General features: G+C 36.8%; 1 protein-coding gene across 1 annotated transcript in view; it reads right to left on the bottom strand.

Moving 5' to 3' along the window:
• CDC73 (cell division cycle 73) overlaps nucleotides 1–23,327 on the bottom strand; it is a 93,134-nt gene that overhangs the window by 59,791 nt on the left and 10,016 nt on the right. The window contains exons 6-10 of the mRNA XM_070474534.1: nucleotides 21,591–21,679; nucleotides 17,326–17,542; nucleotides 12,493–12,591; nucleotides 10,594–10,672; nucleotides 8,974–9,038 (exon numbers count right to left, since the gene is read on the bottom strand). Coding sequence (XP_070330635.1) covers nucleotides 8,974–9,038; nucleotides 10,594–10,672; nucleotides 12,493–12,591; nucleotides 17,326–17,542; nucleotides 21,591–21,679 — 549 coding nt within the window. The remainder of the gene's footprint in view (nucleotides 1–8,973; nucleotides 9,039–10,593; nucleotides 10,673–12,492; nucleotides 12,592–17,325; nucleotides 17,543–21,590; nucleotides 21,680–23,327) is intronic.

Raw genomic sequence — 23,327 nt, 5'->3', positions numbered from 1 at the left:
AGCCTTGCTCTGGGCCACGGCAAACTGCTAAAGAAAGGCCACCTTATAAGGCAACCTGGGATCCACACGACTGATCTCTGCCAGGGAGAATAACCTTCTGCACTGCTGCTCATCCCCAGCAGTTATTTATGCTTTGATTTGTTACTACAAAGACAGTGGTGAAAATTCTTCAGGTACTCAGAACCAGATTGTATAACCAGGGACAGGTCATGAGTAATCTACAAAGAGGGTTCCAATATAAATTATAAGTGTAACACTACCATGTGCCATGGGGAAGCACGTTTTTGTAAAATCTACTATCCTATGACCTTGGCGCTGATGCTGAGCACTTCTAAAAAAAATTTTATGAACTTTTCAAAACTACTGAGGACTCAGGAAGTTTAGAAATAAGTCAAATGTGTGCCATAAAGTCGCTCAATCGTGTCCAACTATTTGCAACCCTATGGAATGTGGCCCATCAGGCTCCACTGTACATGGAATTCTCTAGGGGAGAATACTGGAGTGGGTAGCCATTCCCTTCTCCAAAGGATCTTCCCAACCCAGGATCGAACCTGGGTCTCCCACACTGCAGGCAGACTCTTTACCATCTGAACCACCAGGGAAGCCCCCAAATGTGTGTCATAGGTCTCCCGAAAACTGGTATCTATCAATTTATTACAAGGTATTAAATCAATTGTATCTATTACATTTAATCCAGATAAAGAAAAAATGTTCCCTAAATAAATGTATTTAAATAGTTTAGCTTTTAACATTTACTTTTCCTGTTCAAGTAACTTGGGGAGGGGGGGGCGGATGTGATAACATACACTAAAGTTATTGATGAATTATAATGTATCCACAAATTTACCATCAGAATGACGGGTTATTAAAATGTAGCTCTCTATTTTAAAAGCCAACAATTCCTAAGGATACAACGAAGCATTCTGTATTGCCTTTTAGGATAAATTATAATAGTCTAATCATATCAGAAGCTGAATTTGGGGCTGCGGGGATTTATAAAGAAAACTAAAATCTTTCTGCATAATTGAAGTTAAAATTTTTCTGAAAAGTCAAAGAGTTGCATAATTTTAATTCTCAAGCTTGGTATATTAAAATAAATATGGAATTGAATTCCAGGATATTAATGGCAACACACATAAAGGAGAGAAATGACAAAAAGACGTTGTAAGAAGACCAAACCATCTAAAATATCAAAATTAAGGGAGGAAATGATTAGTGTGATAGTGTCCAGAATTCACTGTTGATAAATGATGATAATACACTGAAATCAACTCTTTCCTGGCTTAAGTAGTAATTTGTAAAAAATGTTAAATTGACTTGATTTCAAAATAATTTTGTGTTTGGTCTTATATACTTCTGCACAAACCTAAATGTTAAGGAACAAATGCTTTTTCAATGACAACATAAAATATGATTTCAACAGCGATACTACTACTTGAGTTCTACAGTATGACTTTTGTCTCCAATTAAAACAAAACTAAAGATGTTAAAATATTTAATTCCTTAGCGTTTCATATGTGTATGTCTTCAGCTTATTCACAGTAAAGCACCATTCTGAAATTTCAAATAAAAACCTTAGTTCTAAACAGTAAGCTTTGTCCAGACTAAGAGCTTTTTAAACAGAGGTATTTAAAATAAACATGGGAACAGTCACTCACAGAGGAACATGAGAAGCAGGATAGACAAGAAGAACAACACTAAAAGAAACATCCATCAAGAAAATGACCTGGAAAAGAAACCAAAACTTAGAATTAAAGACCAAATGAGGTTGTCAGAGTGTGGGACAGAGGGGACAGTGAGGAATAAATTAACAATCCAATGAGTTTTAAGAGAAAAATACTAAGACACTAGGAAAATAAAACTTGAATGTAAGATTTATATAAAAGATTGGAAATTCACTGAAGATTTAAATCAATTTATGAAGACCTAGAAATTGATACAGCAAACAAAACCTCAACCAACAACAGCCTAACAGAAAAGAACCCATCAAGAGAATATCTAAATACCTGATTACTAGTTATTAGTAATCACTAGTTATTAATATACTATGTGTTTTTCACATGAATGAACTGATTCAAATCATGTCATGAAATTATATATTGAATTAATGTTTGTTCCTCAAATTAATGAAGAAAAATACATAAAATAAAATAATGTCTGAGTTAAGAACTGTAGCAGTCAGTCTAAAACTACACTGAGAAGTTAGAATTTAAAAGTGGTGAAATATGTTCAGTATTGATACTAATTCTGTTAAAACTGAATATATTCAAGTTGCTGTGATGAAGGTAAATAGAAACTGGAATAAAAGACTATACTGTAGTATGTTGTTCAAGAGAGAATACTGATTTAAGGAAAAATAAAGTTTTCTTTTGTGCATATCTGAGTCATAAGTAACTGCAGCATTACATATAGAACTATAATAAAAAGAATTTATATAATCAAACTGAACTTTCACAGTATAAATTCTTCTATTAACAAAATAACGTGTTTCCAAACTGGTTTTCTTCTGTTCTCACAGTAAACAGTATTAAAACACCCTGAAACAGAGTGATCTTAACACTATTATTAAAGATTATACAGTGGTTATCTAAATTAATTCTAGCATGTATGTCAAGAATAACTTCGTCTATACTTCTTTCAAAATAGGTCTCAGGAACTGTGTGATCATAGCGTTAACTATATGGTCATTGGCTGAATAAATTTAAAAGGTATGTTATAGACAATGTTAAAATTTTAAGATACTGCAGATAAACTGCTAACTACTCTTTAATGAAATGAAAAGCTACATTAATGGCATTTAACCATCTAGGCTTACGCCAAAAGTACTATCCACTGTGTAATGGATTTTCAATAGTCTTAACAAGACACATAAATTGAAAGCAACATTATAGAAGAGCAATATCATGAAAATAACCTTTTACTTTATAAGCATTAAAATTCCCTGACACTTATTAACATGATTTGTACTACTGTTTGTTTTTTCTAAGTATACCAGCATCAACATGCTGATTCTGTTAAAAAAATATTAAGCTAAAATGAGATTTTAATACCTTTAAGAAGGTATCAGTGTTAGGAAATGAATACCCACCCAAAGAAGTGTTCACTCTACATACTGCCCAACTAATTTTAAAAAAGGGGTTGTGGGCGCTGCATTATTCAGTGTAGAAAGTTTATAAAATATCTATAATATAAATATTCCTGCAATAACTACAATTAATTCAGTGCTACAAATAGCACTGAAAGAACAATGCTAAACTAGGTACATCTGTGCACATTTAAAACCCTGAAGACCTGAGAGGAGGTTATCATAATTCCATTTTTCAGATGAAAAAATCAATACCTAATCTGTTGCAGCAAAGAGGCAAAGAACTCAAAATAGAAGGTGCTCTCGTCAGTCTCCCCTGTATCAAAGTTATGCCCCAAATCTATAATAAGCACGTTATAAAAGAATTTTTAAAAACCAATATGGAAAAATCAGTTGGGGAAAACTACTATAAGAGGGATATAAGTGAAGCTAAGAGTACAAAGCAAACACTCAATTTAGTGGTGAAATCTTAGAAAAGTCTATGAAAATGCAGATATAATAAAAAAATAAACTATGCACAAAATATTAATATGTTAAAAATTAAGTATATACTTCATGTAACAGGTAAAGTATACAATTGACTTTCAAAAGCTTAAGACATAACGAGTGACTGACAGAAAACATACAATGCTCTGTTTTATTTAGGGGTACACCTTTATGTTGCTCAGGCTGACAAAGGATAGAGTGCCCCTCCCATTCCCCAAAATATCAAGAGAGTCTACATGCTCTGAAAATTATTTCAAGTGTAATGTTCTCAAGCAAAAACATGCCAATCTAAATACAGAATGCAGAAAATTATAAAAGTAGTAATTCTTACTTACAATTCTGTGACCATATATTAAAATCTCAACACTTAATATACTTTCTGGAACAAAATAAAGAGTTTAAATCTCTAAATTAAGCCTTTTCCTATAAATGAGCCCTAGCAGGTAAATGGAAAAGCCTAACTAGCTAAGCTGTCACACACTCAATGTGATAACATCTTTGTAGTGATTTTATCTCAAAGAATAAAGAGCTTATAAAAACACACAGCAAAAAAAAAAAAAACCACACAGCTACAGTAAAAAAAAATATTCTAGTTACTGGAGAAGAAAAGGGTTCTCATAATATTTAAATAAACCAGTCTTCATAGCTTTGAATGAAAATTGTATTATTAAACATGTAATATTAAGATCATCACTGAAAGCAGAGTTCCTACATTTAGACATACAACAAACTGAGATTATACATAAAATCATAAATTCATAATAAAAGTAGCCATCATTTATCTATTGAGTCCTTTCTGTGCTAGGTACTTTACTCACTCACCAATAATACTATGCAAATTCTACTATCCTTATTATAAAAACAAGACCTCTGGCAAAAAGGTTATATAACCTTCTCAACTTAATTAGTGGCAGAATGAATGGAAGAGCTGAGATTCAAAGCCAGGACTGACTTCAAAGCTTTAAATTTGTGTTTCCAACTGACTGACTTCTCTTTGGCAAGCGAGCACTGCCTTTATTTAGAGCAGGGATTTCAAACTCAAAGGCCAACAGAACCTAAGTGGTGTACAGAAGTGAAGAAGGTGACATAAAAGACCAGAGTAGTGAGGCTTGGAGCAACCCAGAGAACATGTACCAGGTGGAGAAAGTGAACTGCTCAAGTGGACATGGGGCTGTCACGCTGGACAGCCAGCGTGGGCCCAGAAGCTTCTCAAGGGGCTGGAAATCCAAACTGTTTACGTGACAGACTCCGATCTTTCAAGTATTGGTGAGTAGAACAAAATTCATGTGGGGCCACAGTGAAGGACCCCAGAAACGCACCAAGAGGCCCTAGCAGGCACTTTCCCAGAGGCACCCTTCAAACCCACACAGTAACCCGTCTTCTTTCCAACCTTTCAAAGTGACACGTCCTTCCCACCTGGGCATTGCTCCTTCCTGCCTTCCGGTTCCACCTGTAAAAATGTGCTCTTCTGCAACCTTTATGTCAGCTCCTGCTCAAACTCTGGACCTTACTTCAACAGCTACCCCCTCAGGGAAGTGTTCCGACTCCCACAGAAATCCTCCGATTTTAGATTTTTATGGCACGACGGGTTTGCACACACCTGGCACAGTCATAACTGCACGAGAGCCATGTGCCTCTCCAACAGCCCACTTTAAAACAGGCCACGTTCATAGGTCTGGCTGTGCTCACTGGTGACGTGCCAGCACCCAGCCCAGCACACAATAAGCACCCAACAAATATCTGCTGAAGGGAGAGTGGAGGGAGGACAGTCCCACGTCCCAAGTCTTCTTCAGCTGTCTCCACCTCCCGCTGTCCCGGGCTCCGGTCCCGCCCCCAGAGCAGCCCCAGTACTAGCGCTCCCAGGACAATCCGAGCCCAGATGAGCAAGCTGACAACCACTGAGATCGAAGGAAGCCTCACACAACACGGAGTGAGGCAGCTGCTATGTGCGCTCCTGCTTAAGAATGTAACTTTGTGGAAACTGCGATTCTGGATCCTTCTGAAAAGTGAAAATTGATGGTGATATTATTAGACCTCTCACACAGATACTGGAAATCCACCCCAAGTTTACTATCAGGAAAATGGTTTCCCAAAAAAAGAGATCATAACAACTATGATGAGTGTTGGAGTGGCTTCAAATAACAACCTGAATGAAAGCTTTTGATCTGTATGATTTCAGAGTGCAAAAGGTTTCCTCAAGAATAAAAACATCAAAAGGAATCAATGATATTCAGTAAGAACAGGGGCCAGGATATGTGGCCCTTTCACATAAACAAGCTAGATGGCGAGGTTAAAATAAAGTGGTTCTCGATGAAAGATTTCCACATCTTCTTATTCCCTCTCCAGTGGAACCATAGGTTTGCTGCTGCTGCTACCACCCAACAAAAAAAGGTCTTCATCACCACCTCTTATTTACTATACAATGAAAAGCATTTTCTTACGACAAAGTCCCCTTTCATTAAAGAAATACATGAAAATACACTCTGATGTCCTCCATAGCAAACGGTTCCTACTCTCAAACCACGACTCCTAAGATCGCGTCAATTAAACTGATTCCATGCAACTCTGCATGGGATTCTCTGCAGCGGTCTAAACAGGAGGGAGAAAGGGGCCAACTTAGGAGTAAACAAGCCCAGGAAAGAGTCCACACTCTGTCTTTCAATTAAGATACTTATAAATCAAAAATGATGAGATTCCTGTACCACAAAATGTTTAATCCAATATTTCTTAAACATTAGAGAATGCAGTGATGCACGTGGAGGAAGTCTCCTAACCAGGAAAGCCCCCAGCTTCTCTTCAACATAAAGGTTCTATATCCCTGCATTTCTTGGCACGATTCAAAAGCTAACCAGCGGGCCATCTACACGAATGTGTGACTTTAAAGATGCCTGGGCTTCTGTTTCTATAGCAAACTTCGATAAATTATCATCTTCATGAAACATTACAAAATACACTGCCTGGGCCTTTATTTCTATAGATTTCAATAACTTATGATTCTTATGAAATATCATCAAAACACATATGCTTGGAAATTCCCTAGCAGTCCAGTGATTACAGCTCCGTGCTTCCACTTCTGGGGGCATGAGTTCAATCCCTAGTCAGGGAATTAAGATCCTTCAAGCATCACAGTCTTTTTTGCAGCCAAAAAAAGATGTAGAGGGGGGAAAAAAAAAAAAACCCACAAATTCCTTCTGTATAATACGTGTAGGGTAAAACTCATCTGCACAAAAATTTTCTAGTCTGCATAAGTCAACTTAGTAGTTTAGTCTAAAATCTAAGAGAACTCTAGTGCCTTGAACTTAAAAGATATGCAGATCAATCCTAATGCAGACTGAAACTAACCTTAATAGCTATGTATATCAACGAGGCATTTCAAAACCCCAAAGAACAAGGGTAGCAAAAATAAGCTGCACATAAATTAGTAAGGAAGTCATATCTGTACAACAAAGCCTTTAACATACCCTTAACTGCTTTGTATGTTTGCATGGATCTCACAAGAGAAACTTTCTTAATTGGAGAATAAGGTAGAAAGTTGGTGAAACTCACAAGCTCACAAACAGGTAATAATTTAAAAAAAAAAAAAAAAGGAGAGAAAAATTACATTGAAAGGATAAGTTAGAGGTTCAACTAAAAAGAAACAATTATCAGAGTAATTTCAAAGCTTTTAGATTCAAAGTTCTCAGTGTATTATTCTCTAACAATGCTAAAATGAATCCGGTCATAAACAGGACAGAGATTCAAACCTAGCATTAAAACATTAAAAGTACTAGCAATTTAAACACGTTTAGTCTTTCTGCTGTATTCCTATACACTGTGTTTCTGTGATCAGTTCTGTAAAATCATAAACCATAGAACTGTTTAAATTTGCCTCTTACAAGTATATTTAGGAACAAAGACTCTGATAAGGAAGTACAGTCTCATCATTCTCACCGTTTAATTAAGAAGCTGTCCTTGGATTTTAGAAAAACGGTTCTGCAAAAAGCATCTATTAAAAACTATCGCAGATTTTACTACTCGCATAGAAGCTCAATTATGAAATCTATTTCACGGCATTTCAGATGAGACAAAAGTAAAATCAATAGTGACAACAATAACCACAAAAAACTTACTTTGATGGCTACATAACAGCATCAGTTCTATAATTCACTTGGGGAATGGCCAATAGGCAAGTTCTGCTCCCAAATAAATGTCAATAAATAAATCTTTAAGAATTTAAGTTAAATCTTACAGCTATCTTACCTTTTGAAGTCAAGAAGAACTAAGCAGATCTCATAAAATGGTTTACTTAGCCTTTTATCACCTTCCCCTCACCCACTCAACTCCAGTGACCTGGCCTGCACACTGCGGCGTGTGGGGCCTCAGTCTTGACCCCGCACGTCTTTCACACAACGCTCGTCACCAAGTCTCTCCTCAGCTGTCACCTTCTCAGAGAGGCCTCTCTGACCCCTCTGTCTAGAGAGTCCTATCTGGTTTATTCACAACAACAACCCTAGCAACCAGAACAATGTCTGACACAAGTACTCAATAAGCACTTGTTGAATGAATAAGGAGTCCTCATACAGTTTCAATAATACAAAATCAGATCTGATGACAATTTAAAAATAAGTGTGTTAGCAAAACAGAGATAAAGACAAACACCATGTGATTTCACTCATACGCAGAAACTAAAAAAAAAAAAAAAAAAAAAATGAAAACACTCAAGAAAAACTCACAGATATAAAGATTACTGCATTAACCATGAGTGGTTACCAGAAATACAGGTAGCTGGGAGGTGAGAGACATGGGTGAGGGGGTCAGCTGTGTGGTAATTAGACTTGTGATCACTCAGTAGTGTACACAGATGTTAAATTACAACACTGTACAACTGAAACTTATTTTTTTTTTAAAAAAAAACAGGGCTTGGTCAGATCATCTACAAATAATGATCTTTAGGAGGTTAAAAAATAAAAAAGACAAGTTAGTTAAAAGTAAGCCAAAGGCTTATAATCACAGATATTAAGTATTCAGTTGTGTCAAGTAAGCAATTTGTAGCATGACATGAACTACTACAATCTGTCTTTTCAGAGCATAAAACATTACATTTTAAGGACATGAGATATTATGGCAAGAACTCTCCCAAATAGAACCTCGTATCTCATCACTAACTTTAAAATCTCCAACCAAGTAGCATCCAATCTACTTGCAAGTTAATCAAAACAACTTTTATTTAAACATACTCAGCCAAAAAAAAAAAAAAAAGACACCCATGAATCAAATAAGACCCCTCAGCTCTGTCAGTACAACTGGTCATTAAAGATAAATGTCTGAAACAGAAAATACTAGAGAACACAGAGTTCCTTCAACATCTGCTACTCGCATAAAATGACTGGAACAGAAGAACCTCTGCAGTCAGAGTGACTTACCGTCACAGACTTGAGAGTCATCCCATGGTAGGTGCCCATAGTGTCAATTTTGAAACCTTCCGTTTCTGTAAAGAAAGTGAGGCTACCATTAGATTCTATATATTTTATTATAAATAGCAAATCTAAAGTAATAATCTACATTATATCTGATAGCTCAACAGAATAACAAAGCCTTGAATCTACCAGATATACAGTTAAATGACATACTTGTGAAGATGAAAACTTTCAAAGGGATACCAGTCTCAAAGATGCAAACAATACACACCAATGGGCCCAAAGTACAGAAGCTGGTTAGGACTGTCTCTACAACTGTGTTCAAGTCATACAGCTGGTTGGAAATGTAAAAAGCTAGACTGAATAAAATATAAAATATTTTCTATTCCCTGTTATTTAGTCCTAACATGAACTCTTTAACATAAAAAGCTGTGTTCCAAAGTAACAATCATCAGTACATGTTATGTAATTCGTAGAAAAGCAACACTGTAAGTATCGACAGGCACTCCAGAACAGAGTCTCAGTATACCTTTCTGTGACAGGTCAGAGAGGTAAATATTTTACACCCTGCAAACCACAGTCTCTGTCACAACTCCTGAATTCTGCAGTTGGAGTGCAAAGGCAGGGTGAACAACGTAAGTAACCAAATGAGTATAGCCTGATTCTACCCCAGGAGGCTCAGACTTGGTCTATGGGCTGTAACCTGCCAACCCCTACTTGACAAAAGTCATTCCAAGAGAAAAACTGGATAAAAGGATGAACTACTGTACTTTCTACGCCATGTGTTCAGTACATACTTTTATCCAGCCAATGAAATAAGCACACAAAATTCACTGCATCAAGGCAACAAGCTCTTTAATAAACATATGGGGATTTCAGATTATGCAGGAAAGAAATCATAAATGCTACCCTTACAGTTGCTTCTATCTCATTTTTTCATGAATGAGATAAATGAAGAGCCCAAGAAAAGTTACACTGACATCAGTCACACCCTCACTAAGCACCTCGCGGATGTGGAAACGGCTCACTGCTAAATGAGCCATGGAGCCATCACAAAGTCAGTCCTCACGTGGCTACTGCAGTCTATGCACCCAAGTCCTCAATGCACACTACAACTGGGGAAATATGATTTGGTATGTAGTGTTTCTACCCTAAAACTAACTTCTAAGAAACAGAATTAAGGCTAACCATAGGTAGCTTATTATATACACCAGTCACTATTCTGGGGACTTTATTAACTAGTTTAATCCCCACAATAACCTGAAGAGATAGGGACTACTACTACTATCAGTATCATAATGACACACAAAAGGAAACTGAGACAGACTACTGTTAAAGTAACATCAAAACTTTTCTGTAAAATGCCGGACAGTATTTTTAGGCTTTGCAGGCCACACAATTTCTGTCACAATTCAACACTGCTGTCACAGTGCTAGAGAAGACGTGGGTAATACAAAAATGAATGAGCGTGGCTGTGTTCCAACAAAACTTAATTCAGAAAAACACATGGTGGCACAGACTTGGCCTGCAGACGTTAGCCAACTCCTGCTTCCGCACGTGAAGTCATGCTGCCTCTCAGGTTCAGCACAACCACAGCAAGGGGAAGAGAAAGATCAAGTAACTTGCCTTCTTTTCCTTTGAATCTTTCCTGGTCATATCTGTTGTAAGCAGCTGGGATAGGCTGTTTGGTACGCAATGTGGGATCCTGCAGAAAAACATCATTAAGTTATATGTCAATATTGTCTAAACTGTTACTTAATACTTATAATAAAAACCACAATAAAGCTACTGTTTTCTAAGCTTTCCTCTTAATATTTTGGCCAATAAGACCAAAACAAGAAGTAGACAAAACTGGGGAATCGTCTGAAGCTGATTTTCAAGATACTGTTTACAGCTAGAAAACCATCTCAACTAGGGAGGAGGTAAAGACCACCAAGTAAACGTGCACCAAGGCAAAAAACAAAATTCTCAGAAACTGCAGAAACAAAATGGGTGTACTTACTAATTTCATTATAATTACTTAAATTTCTTTAAAAATTAATAAACTCACTCCAATCATGAATTACTTTTCTTTAACCCATAAAATTTTTAATTCAAACCTTATATTCAACTGACATGATGGAGTCTTTTAACTGAATTATTCCCAAATTATTAATCCTTATATTAAATAATGACAATAAACCCATTTATCAATGTACAGTGTAAAGCTGAAGTTAACAAAGCTGTTTTTTTAAAACACTCAGAAAAACTTGCCAATCTAACGTATAATTGATTCAAAGATACTTTCTATAAAAGCCTGTGATAAACTAAAAGAGTATATTTAAAGAATATTCCCAAAATTGCTTGGGAAATTCATGGTATTTGTGAAGACTGAAACATGCTTCATTTTGTTACAATAGGATGCTACCCCAATTATTATTCCAAATAAAAGATATTCATTCAAGGCTGCCACTAGGTATACACTCCCACGGTCAAATGCCAAACATTAAAATTTTCAAGTAGTTTAATGATTATGAATATTAGAGAATATTCAGTCACAAAGATAAGAGCTGAACTGTTTTAAGAGTTGATATAAGTTTCCTACCAATTGCTATTCAACAAGTCCACCCATTCATAATTATGTTCTGCCATAACAGCACCTATCACTGCTTTTTTAATTTATCTGTATGTCCCACTAGACTGCAAGTGCAAAGGAAGCTTTTCACTCTCATACATCTTATATCTCTGTCGGCACGATGCCTGACAAATAAGAGGCACTTAAAAATGTGCACCTGTGGCTGACCCATGTCGATGTATGTCAAAAACCACAACACTGCAATTATCCTCAAATTTAAAACAAAAACAAAACTGACCAGCAAGTCACCTGAAGTGTTTATCTAAATACTAGCAAAAATTCACTACCTCTAAAAGGTTAAACATCAAGAATTTCATGAACAAATAAACCTACTTACTCTTGTAAAGACTGTATTAGTACTTTACCAAATTTTGACATACTTATAGAAATTACAAAATGAAAAAGGTTTTATTTGCATGTTATTTTTCCTTTGCTGAATCTTATGAAACTGGCTTCATAGATTTCATTTATATGTGGAATCTAAAAAAAGAAAACAAATCAACAAACCAAACAAAACAGAAACAGACTCACAGAAAGATGCAGAACAAACTTCTGGTCATTACAGGGGTTGGGAGGAGTTGAAGCAAAACAAGTAAAAGGGATTAAGAGGTACAGACTTCCAAGTATAAAATAATTAAGTCACAAGGATGCAATATACAGCATGGGGAATACAGCCAATAATATTGCAATAACTCTGTATGGTAACACATGGTTACTGGACTTCTGGTTCTGATCAATTTGCAATATATATAAATGTCAAATCATTGTGCTGTATACCTGAGAAAATATAATTTTGTATGTCTCAATTCTATAATAAATAAGCAAATAAATATTTAAAGATGTTTTCAATATTACAACACTGAATAATCACTTTTAATAAAACTACTACAGAAGCAAGAAAATGTTCTTACAACAGGGGCTGCATTTGGGGCCGGTCGCTGTTCGGGTGCACGCCCTTCTTCTCTGGCCTTTACCGACTGAAGAATTGCAAAAATATTCTTGGAAAAATTCTGCAACAGAAATGGATTTCGATTATTGAGTCCACTTAAAATTAAATAGTCAAAGAAAAAAAAAAAAAAAATTAAATAGTCAAAGACAATAAATTTACTTAATAAACAATTTCAGATTCATTTTCTCTATTAATTCCTCCCTTACTACATCATAATGAAGCATGATTACTACACACAAAAGTAAAAATCAACTACTACTAAGAAATTCATCCGAAGACCAATTATTATAAACCCAATGTTATTCACTTATTTTCATTTTACTTAAATACATAACTGGCTATAAATTCACCCATATTCTTCATTTATTCAAAAAATGTAAGCAGGAAACAAGGTAACATTTAAAAACAATAAAAGTAGAGCACATTTGTTGTCAAGGGGGCTTCTTAGTTCTAGAAGAAATTAATTCTTCTGAAAGAAATCAACTATTAAAGTTTCTTCTTGATAAAACTCCATGGTAATTTCAGACTGCTACACTTTATAAGAGATGTTGAAAATTCCAAGATACTGTTTGTTAGGAGTCAACATGCACTTTTCAAAGCTGTGTAAGTTGGAAAGATTTTTAAAAACATAACAACTTTTACATGAACAACCTTAGCAACATTGGACAAAGCTGACAAATTTGACCACTCCTTCATGAAATATTCTTCTTTCACCCAAGACGCTCCCTCAGTTCCCTTGGTGCTCTTTTAACTCTGCCTGTTAATCACTTACCATTTTAAGCAACATTCTGTCTCCTGTTGAAGAATGATAACCTTTGTGAAGGCCAGGACCAAGGCAACCCCAGACAGTGCCCCCATGTGCCTGCTGGTGGACGTTACATAAACCTTACACAAATAAACATGGATACGAGAGGAGAGACAGCCCGAAACATAACTTTAACCACTGCCATAGTAATAGTACTTACTAGTTCCTATAATTCTTTAGGACAACAAACATACATCTCACAACCACTTACTCTTAAAAATTATGGCACACTCCAAAGAGACTTTGTTTATATAGGTTATAATATTTTTCAAATTAGAGATCTGAATTCAAATATTTTAAAAATATTAATTCCTTCAAAAATGAGGGGAAAAGGTATTCCAAGTAAAAATAACTTGTTTTTATGAAAAATTATTTTCCAAAATGCACAAAATGTTAATGACAAGAAAGTGTGACACTATGTTAAACTTAGGAAACTGCTATGGCCTCAGTAGCAAAAAGAAACCTCCCAAATTCTTTCTTTTAACTGACAAAAAAATACTGTCAGTTCCATTTCTTGAAGCAATAGTCTTTCCTCCCTCATTTTCCAAAAAATGTCAAATGCACATGTGCTTTTCACGGAGACAGTCATTGTATTTTGGTATGCAGAAGTGCTTTATATGTTCTGCTTTGTATGTTCTGATCTCATCATAGAAAGTACTGGTAAGAATATACTTAAAGGTTAAGATTTAATAAAATTAGTGAATTTTTTAAATTTCATCAAGGACATCATTAGTGGTGAAGAACGAAATGGCTACTAGCAAAGATTGGTGTCAATGCTTTAATTCACGCCAAGATGCCAGCAGTTGACTAACCACTTCTTTTGCACCAGCAGGGCGAAGGTCAACACAGTGACAAATGCAAATAAAATCTTAATCCTATTAAGAAAATAGCTGAAAACATGAAAAGCAAATTTCACTATTTTAAAAATAAAGCATTTCATGAGAGACTCAAACTCTAGAAAAAAATTAAAATGTTACTAGCTATTTTTATGTGGTGGAATTACAAGTGATTATTATACCTTCCTTTTAGTGATCTTTTATCAAGTTTTCAACAATGACTATATATTAGTGTGTGTAAATTTAAAAGTATGTCTTAAACAGTATTATAAAATTAGACTTTTTTTGTGAGGTGCTTACAATAGAATTTTGAAAAGACAGCTTTTGCTCAAGAAACTCAGCAAATAAGGAAACCCTGATATATGGTAATAATGAAGATCTGTTTAAAATCATAGGGCCTTTCAGGGCAATAAGCAACTAAAAGTTTTTTGCTTTTTTTTTTAAGAGTTTGTCAGATGCAAACAGTATACAGAGGGACTACCAGTCAAAATTGTCATTTTGATTTTTAAAAACGTTAATACTCACAGAAGCAAACCTAGTTAAAAAACAGCTCTTCTAAAGCTAACTTATTTTTAAATTACACATTGGTGCCAACAACGCTGAATTCTACTACAACACTTAAGTTTTGAAATGGTGGTACACTCCTGCCACCTAGAGCTCAAAGAAACTTTTCATTTCAAAAATTACAATGAATACTGGTAGAACAATATAAGTAATAATACTTAACTATCAGCCACCCTAGGCATTAAAAATGAGTATTAACAGATCTATCTATGAGGGCTTCCCTCATAGCTCAGTGGATAAGAATCCACCTGCAATGCAGGAGATGCCAGTTTGATTCTTGGGCTTCCCTGGTGGCTCAACTGGTAAAGAATCCGCCTGAAATGTGGGAAGCCTGGGTTCAATCCCTGAGTTGGAAAGATCCCCTGGAGAAGGGAAAGGCCACCCACTCCAGTATTCTGGCCTGGAGAATTCCATGGACCATACAGCCCATGGAGTCGCAAAGAGTAAGACACGACTGAGTGACTTTCACTTTCACTTTCTTTCATCAACAAATCACTTAAATACAAAACTTAAGGTTTACTCATGTTCTCAGATTCCTTTCTAATTCTAAGCTCTGGAGAATGATTCTTAATCTTGACATCAGTTCAGTTCAGTCGCTCAGTCGTGTCCAACTCTTTGCAACCCCATGAACTGCAGCAGGCCAGGCCTCTCTATCACCAACTCCTGGAGTTCACTCAAACTCACGCCCATTGAGCTGCTGATGTGATCCAACTATCTCATCCTCTGTCGTCCTCTGTCGTCCCCTTCTCCTCCTGCCCCCAATCCCTCCCAGCATCAGGGTCTTTTCCAATGAGTCAACTCTTTGCATCAGGTGGGCAAAGTACTGAGTTTCAGCTTCAGCATCAGTCCTTCCAATGAACACCCAAGGACTGATCTCCTTTAGGATGAACTGGTTGGATCTCCTTGCAGTCCAAGGGACTCTCAAGAGTCTTCTCCAACACCACAGTTCAAAAGCATCAATTTCTTGGTGCTCAGCTTCCTTCACAGTCCAACTCTCACATCCATACATGACCACTGGAAAAACCATAGCCTTGACCAGATGGACCTTTGTTGGCAAAGTAATGTCTTTGCTTTTTAATATGCTATCTAGGTTGGTCATGACTTTCCTTCCAAGGAGTAAGTGTCTTTTAATTTCATGGCTGTGCAGTCACCATGTGCAGTGATTTTGGAGCCCCCCAAAATAAAGTCTGATACTGTTTCCACTGTCTCCTCATCTATTTCCCATGAGGTGATGGGACCAGATGCCATGATCTTAGTTTTCTGAATGTTAAGCTTTAAGCCAACTTTCTCACTCTCCTCTTTCATTTTCATCAAAAGGCTTTTTAGATCCTCTTCACTCTCTGCCATAAGGGTGGTGTCATCTGCATATCAGGTTATGAAAGTGAAAAGTGAAAGTGAAGTCGCTAAGCCATGTCCAACTCTTTGCAACCCCATGGACTGTAGGCCACCAGGCTCCTCCATCCAAGGGATTTCCCAGGCAAGAATACTGGAGTGGGCTGCCATTTCCTTCTCCAATCTGAGGTTATACTGCTCTACGAAACAAGTCAAAGTACAAGAGAAAAAAATTCTTCCCTTCATATATTCTTTTCCAATAGCTATTCTACTAAAACAGCACAGTAAACTTAGGGCCAGAATCCAAAAAAATGTGCAAACAAAACGAGTCTGCCTAGACCAATGACGAAGTTCACTTTCTTCAATACTCTCACAACTTCTAAAAAATCTTCTCACCAAATCATCACTGTGAACTGTGTCTCAGTGAAGAATTAACATTTAAGAGAAAATTCAGATGTGTGGAAGGAAAAGAGAGGTGAAAATAGGTAAGTGAAACAGAAATGATTCAACCTTTTTGGAGATATATTAAGATACTGAATATCCAGTATCTTTCAACTTCTTATCTTTCAAAATTTAAAGTACATGTCTCCTTTAACCAGCAATTGGCTTCCAGGAATTAATCCCTCTGCTATGTAGTCATAAATGCATGAAGGTGTTATGTACAAGGATTTTTTTAATGCAGTTGTTTATAATCACAAAAGGAAACGAGAGAAGACAGGAGGAGGAAAAAAGGGGAAAGGAAATGAAGAAAACCCACCATCCTGCAGCCAAACACAATTCTATTAATGAGGAACAAGCAAACACTGCCACAACCACCCAACAGAAGAGAATGTATCAAATACACCCAATAAATGTTTGTTGGGCCATTTTCATTAAGTTCTCTACTTTGTGAGGAAAAAAACTAATATTGGTATTAATGACCAGGGAGCTTACCATCAATAGTCCCTGTTCATTAGGTTTAAGCAAAAAATCTCACCAATAAGAAAACTGTAAATCTCTTTGGATTTACAAACAAGGTGGAAAGGAAGGGACTCGCACTTTGACTCAGACTTTTTCATCAGTTTCTCTGGTGACCAACCACCAACCATACACTAGCATGGAATGCAAAACAGGTCAGTTAGAAAGCTAAATGATTACTGCTCTCTTAGATACAAATCTGAAACTTCCTCCTCACAGGAAATTTTAACCAACTTTAAAATCAACTGTAGTTGAAATACATACAGAAACTAACAAACAAGAAGTAAAATATTTTAATTACCTTTCCTGTGCTCTGTAAAATAGTTGTTCGCGTCCGCCACACTCTTTCTCTGCTGACAATATCTCGGGTCACATCTACTTCAGCGTCCACAAAACTCCTCTGTTTCAGGGCAGTTATATCATCATCCAAGTCAGTCTTAATAGTAGATCTTTTCTTAGCCATAATTTTCGCTTTGATTGCGGCAATTTTTTCCACTGACATAGCTTCGGACAGAGACCTGAAAGCAACATCTTATTTAATATTCACAGCAAGGATCTCTTGAGCACACTATAAAATGTTTTGTTACATTTACAACTTCCTGGTGATAATACTTTAAGTGGCAATAATTAAGATTTCCTCCGTATATATAAAACTGACACTCTTGATAACTTATGACCATGTAAGAGTCAACACAAAAATACTACACTATAAGCAAATCAGTGATTTCTTAGGAGGAATAATGCAAAATATTTTTCCTATTTTTAAAAATCTCTTCCCCTACCCAAATAATTCATTAATACACCCTTTCTGATTGATCACCATCAACCAATCAGAAAATTCTGCACAAGCTGATCACATACCCTGGGACACCCCTCCCTCACTCTGTCTTTAAAAATACTTTGCTGAAACCCATCAGAGTTTGGGTTTTCTGAGCACAAGCCACCTATCCTTCTTGTGTGGCCCTGTAATAAACCTTTCTCTGCTCTCCCTCCACAAAAAAGCTTTTTATATGAGACTTCTATTCGCTAACCCTCCATCCTGCATGGAAATCACACACACACACACAAACATCCCCACACCCATAAGCATGTGCATACAACACCTTGAGTGGCGGGGAAAAAAATTTCATTCCATAAAGAATCCAAAGTTTAGGTTTTCCTTGAAATTTATTTCAAGGTTTAAAGCTATGTTATAATGTACAACATATCAATTTTACAGCTGACAAGAGACATTTATGTGCCACATAAACATATATTAAAGTCTGGAAGATAAAACAATACTTTGAAGTTCTCATTTTCCTTCTTTTACTTCATTTTCAAGAAGCACTGAAATAGCAAACAGAAGCTATGCTTTCAGAAGTAACAAAGAAAACACTTAACAATGAAAGTACAGATTTCATTAAAATGATAAGCTTAGTGTCATTTATCACAACGTAAAAACAAGAAAAAGAGTTTGAATACCTTAACAGTAACTGATAAAATTATTACTCTAATCACAAGATGACAATCTTGAAATATGTTTAAACAACATGTGGGGAAAAGACAGGAATTCCTACAGGTTTAAACATGGTAGTATTATGTAGTATGTTATTTATTTCCATTAGGTATGAAAGTACTTTATAGCAGACGCTCAACATGTATCAGCATTTGACTCATTTTATATAATACTATGCAACTTTCACTTAAAATCTAAAGCACACCAGCATGCCTTGAGCCAGATTCAAGCACTTTTCTAAACTATAATCAAAACATACACTGGACAAGCACTGGAGTTTTACATCCAGTCAAGATTAAGTTAACCCTCCTACCTTGAAACAATCAGTCAAATATATGAAACAATAGTTTACTCGTTATCTGCTATGAAGTAATGAAAGACAATGATCTCTCACACATGAAAACCAAGTAAGCAAGCCCTGGTAGCTTGCTGGTTAACCCTCCTACCTTGAAACAATCAGTCAAATATATGAAACAATAGTTTACTCGTTATCTGCTATCAAGTAATGAAAGACAATGATCTCTCACACATGAAAACCAAGTAAGCAAGCCCTGGTAGCTCAGACGGTAAAGTGTCCGCCTACAATGCGGGAGACCCAGGTTCGATTCCTGTGTCAGAAGATCCCCTGGAGAAGGAAATGGCAACACACTCCAGTATTCTTGCCTGGAGAATCCCATGGACTGATGGTCCTGGTAGGCTACAGTCCATAGGGTCGCAAAGAGTCGGACACGACTGAGCAACTTCACTTCACTAAGCCCTATGAAGGCTGCAATTTACAGCCTTGAAAGTTCCCAACACGGCACGGGGAGAACTCAGGCAAAACTTCCCACATATCCTGATTTGAGAAAACAGAGCTGGGATTCCAGCAAGGTCAAAGAGTACAGGGACTCAGAGGCCCGAGTGCCTGAGAAGAGAGAGCTGCACAGGCCCCCTCGAGTACTCTGGCAGATGACTGATGAGCCCGTAAGTAGTTGGAAACTAAAGCGAGGAACAGAACCACCTAGAGGGAACAGAGTCCAGCACCCACACAGGATGAAGAGCAGAACCTAGTCCCACCAGCCAGACTGAAAACCTCCTATTTACGGGGTGTTAGATGGAGTAACAGTCAAAATGGTCCTGGCTCAACAACGTTGGGCAGGAACTACCCTAACTATGCACTGTTCAAACAACAATTCTTAAACCCTAACTAAACACTGTTCAAACAACAATTCTTCCAATTAAAAAATGGAGACTCAAAAGGAACAAACTGCTTCAAAGGATTAACTATGTCCCAAAACAAAACGAAAGAAAATTCAGAAAAACACAAAAACATCCAGCATGTAACAACGTAAGATGCACAGTGTCTGGTATCCAAACAGTACAAAGCATATAAAGGAGCAGGAAAATGTGAACCAGAATGAGGAGAAATCTAAACTGAAAACAACTGCAGGACTGGAAAAGGCATCAAAATAATACAACCATTCCATACATTCAACAAATAGAGACATGGACTATATATTTAACTTGTAAGGGTAAAAAATACAATGTTCAAGACTACCAATACAATATGAATATAATTACATGAGAAAATATGAATTACATACAGAACTACAGAAATTATCCAAAAAAAAAAAAAACAGAAAAAAAAATCAATCCCAAAAAAAGAGAAGAACATAAGAGAGCTGTTGAACAATTATGAGTACGAGTAATTAGGTCAGAAAGGGGAGAAAAGGGGGAAAAAAAACTGAGGAAGCAGAAGCAAAGCTTTTCTAAATTCACTGAAAATTATGACCCAAAATCCCCTCAAAAACTCAAGCACAAGAAACATGAAGAACACTCTCCCAAGTTATGTGATAATTAAGGAGTCCCAAGCCTACAATACAGAAAACTTTTTAAGTAGTCAGAGGAAAAAAGCCACATTTAAAGACACAAAAGAGAATTCCCCAGTGGTTCAGTGGTCAGGACTCCATGCTTTCACTGCCAAGGACCCCAGGTTCAATCTCTGATCAGGGAACAAAGATCCCACAAGCCACGAGGTGCTGCCAAGAAAAGATAAAGGGGTAACAGCAGATTTTTAACCAGAAACAATGCAATCAAGGAGACAGTGGTGTATCACACTTCAAAAAGAAATAGTCTGGATTCCATATCCAGTGAAAATTTTTAAAAAAAGGTGGGGGGGGGGTTCTGAAATAAAAATGTTGAAAGAAACAGCAGCAGTCCTAAACAGAAAGAAATGTTAAAAGAACGTTAAATTTAAAAAAAAAAAACAAAAACAGTAAGTCAGTCAGGCCAAAGAGAAAAAAAAAATGGGTACACAAGTCTACAACAGGGAAGAAGAGGCATGGAAGTAGCACACAGAATTCTCCCTAGATGTTTAAACAAGAGTAAGAACAATGCACTGTGGTGTCTGGGACACGTGCACTGAGTAAAACGTATGACAAGAGCAGCACCAATGCCGAGAGCAGGAAGCCCTGGTGCTGAGGTCCCTGCACCGCACACAGGCAGCAGGCACTGCAGGCAGACCGCGACGCCACAGGCCACACGCAACGAACCCCAACAACCACCCGAACAGAACCGCAGCACACTACTCAGCCAACAAAAGGCTACAACAGAATCACAGCGTATACTCATTTAGTCCAAAATTAAGTTAATCTCCATTTCAGGGAACAAAATTTTCAAAGAACAAAGAGACAAACAGAAAACAATAGCAAATTATTGACCTAGAATTAAGCATGTTAATAATCACATTAAATGTAAATATTTAACATACAGTACTTTACAGGAAAAGTCTGCTGACCACTGCTATAAACCAACAAGACATTTCATGATAAATGAGTGGCTTGGATTATGGAATAATTTTTAAAAAGATCAATATGGTAACAGAATCAAGAAACTTCCAGAAAGCATAAGCAGCACAATGGCTTTCAATCCTCCATCAGAAAAAATACTCGAGCATCTTCTTTCAAACTGAGGGCAGGGAGACACATGCTGAAGAATGCAATATATGTAGACAGCATGTTAATACCCCTTGTTTCCACATATACTTAAATATACTGCCTAAATTGCCTATTTTCTACCAAAGAAATTCTTACCTGATCTGTTCAGTCTGTACAATCCCTTCTTTGTGACCCTCCAAACGAGCAGCCAATCTCTCTTTATCAAGGCGTACACACTCTTCATCCTGAAAATAATCAGTCAGTAAATATTTTAAAATTTTACTTAACTTTTAGAACAACAAAAACAGCATAAACACTGCACGTAACTTTTACCAAAGTTCCCACCTTTAAAGTCCCAGGCATCACTGGCCTTGGGTCAATTTTAAAATACTTTTAGTTACATAAAGAACTGACTCATTGGAAAAGACCCTGATGCTGGGAAAGATTGAAGGCAGGAGGAGAAAGGGACGACAGAGGATGAGATAGTTGGATGGCATCACCAACTCGATGGACATGAGTTTGAGTCAACTCTGGGAGTTGGTGGTGGACAGGGAAGCCTGGCGTGCTGCAGTCCAGGGGGTCGCAAAGAGTTGGACACGACTGAGCGACTGAACTGAACATAAAAACAATCACAAATGTATGCTGGAGCACCTAAGATTAGAACTGAAAAATTACAAATAAACTTTATTAAGTTTTTCCTATGACTAAGGCTTCTTTTATAATATATCATAGCTACTCTTACTCAGAAAGATAATATACAACAAAAAATTCCTTCTCCTCAGAAAAGCTTATAGCTAAATTTTATCAGTCCTAAATGTTCATTGGAAGGACTGATGCTGAAGTTGAAACTCCAATACTTTGGCCTCCTGATGCGAAGAACTGACTCACTGGAAACGACCCTGATGCTGGGAAAGACTGAAGGTGGGAGAAGGGGATGACAGTGGATGAGATAGTTGGATGGCATCACGGACTCAATGGACATGAGTTTGAGCAAGCTCCGGGAGATGGTGAAGGACAGGGAGGCCTGGCGTGCTGCAGTCCATAGGGTCGCAGAGTCAGACACAACTGAGTGATTGAACTGAACTGATGAGAAGCCTTCACCACAGTCAAGACTTTCACCTTGGATCCAGATGGTTTTCGTATGTTGCCCCAGGTCCTGAATCTTTCAGCACAGAACAACACCAGAAGTGAAAGCTTAATGTTTTTCAAAGGACCTTCTTCAGAACACCAGGCACTTCCTACAAAGTGCCCATGAGCCACTCATACCTGACTTCAACCTTTGCAACTCAGCTTCTACCTTATTTAGGTATCAGAATCTCAAGTAAAAGTTAAGTCTGAAAAGTGTTTGGTTACTTAAAAAACAAAACATACTAACTCTGATCTAGTATAATACCTACATTCAACAAATGAGAAAACTGAGAGCCAGAGTCAGTGTCTATGGCTAACAAATATGAAATTGTATAAAATCCATCAGTAGCTTCTAGAGATCCAGAGAAATGTCGTGCTCTAACATGGTCTAACCATGTTAAACTCAAAACAGCCATCTTGCCGGGGTGAATGCAAAGATTAATATCTCAACAAATGTGTTAAATACACCTAAAATAAAGGTTTAACACATATTACTCAAGTTCCTTAAGAGACTGATTTTAAAGACAACTGCAGCCTAGGTTTCAACCAGATCCCAAAGTTTCTCTCTGCTAGCACAGTGCCTAGCAGGCCCTCAACAGATATTTACTGAACTGAAAACTCTCAGTGTGTAATATGGCTATTTATGTAATTCATTCTAACTCTACAAATACTCTGGAAAGAATTCTATTATGCTATTTCTTGTTGGTCTTTAAAGTTATCAGAATCCTAGCAAATCTTCAATTCTGATATTCAACTCTTTCAAAT

Source organism: Odocoileus virginianus, chromosome 11 (assembly GCF_023699985.2).
Source record: "Odocoileus virginianus isolate 20LAN1187 ecotype Illinois chromosome 11, Ovbor_1.2, whole genome shotgun sequence".
In the NCBI taxonomy this organism is placed as follows: Eukaryota; Metazoa; Chordata; class Mammalia; order Artiodactyla; family Cervidae; genus Odocoileus; species Odocoileus virginianus.
This window is presented reverse-complemented; position numbering and strand designations above follow the sequence as displayed.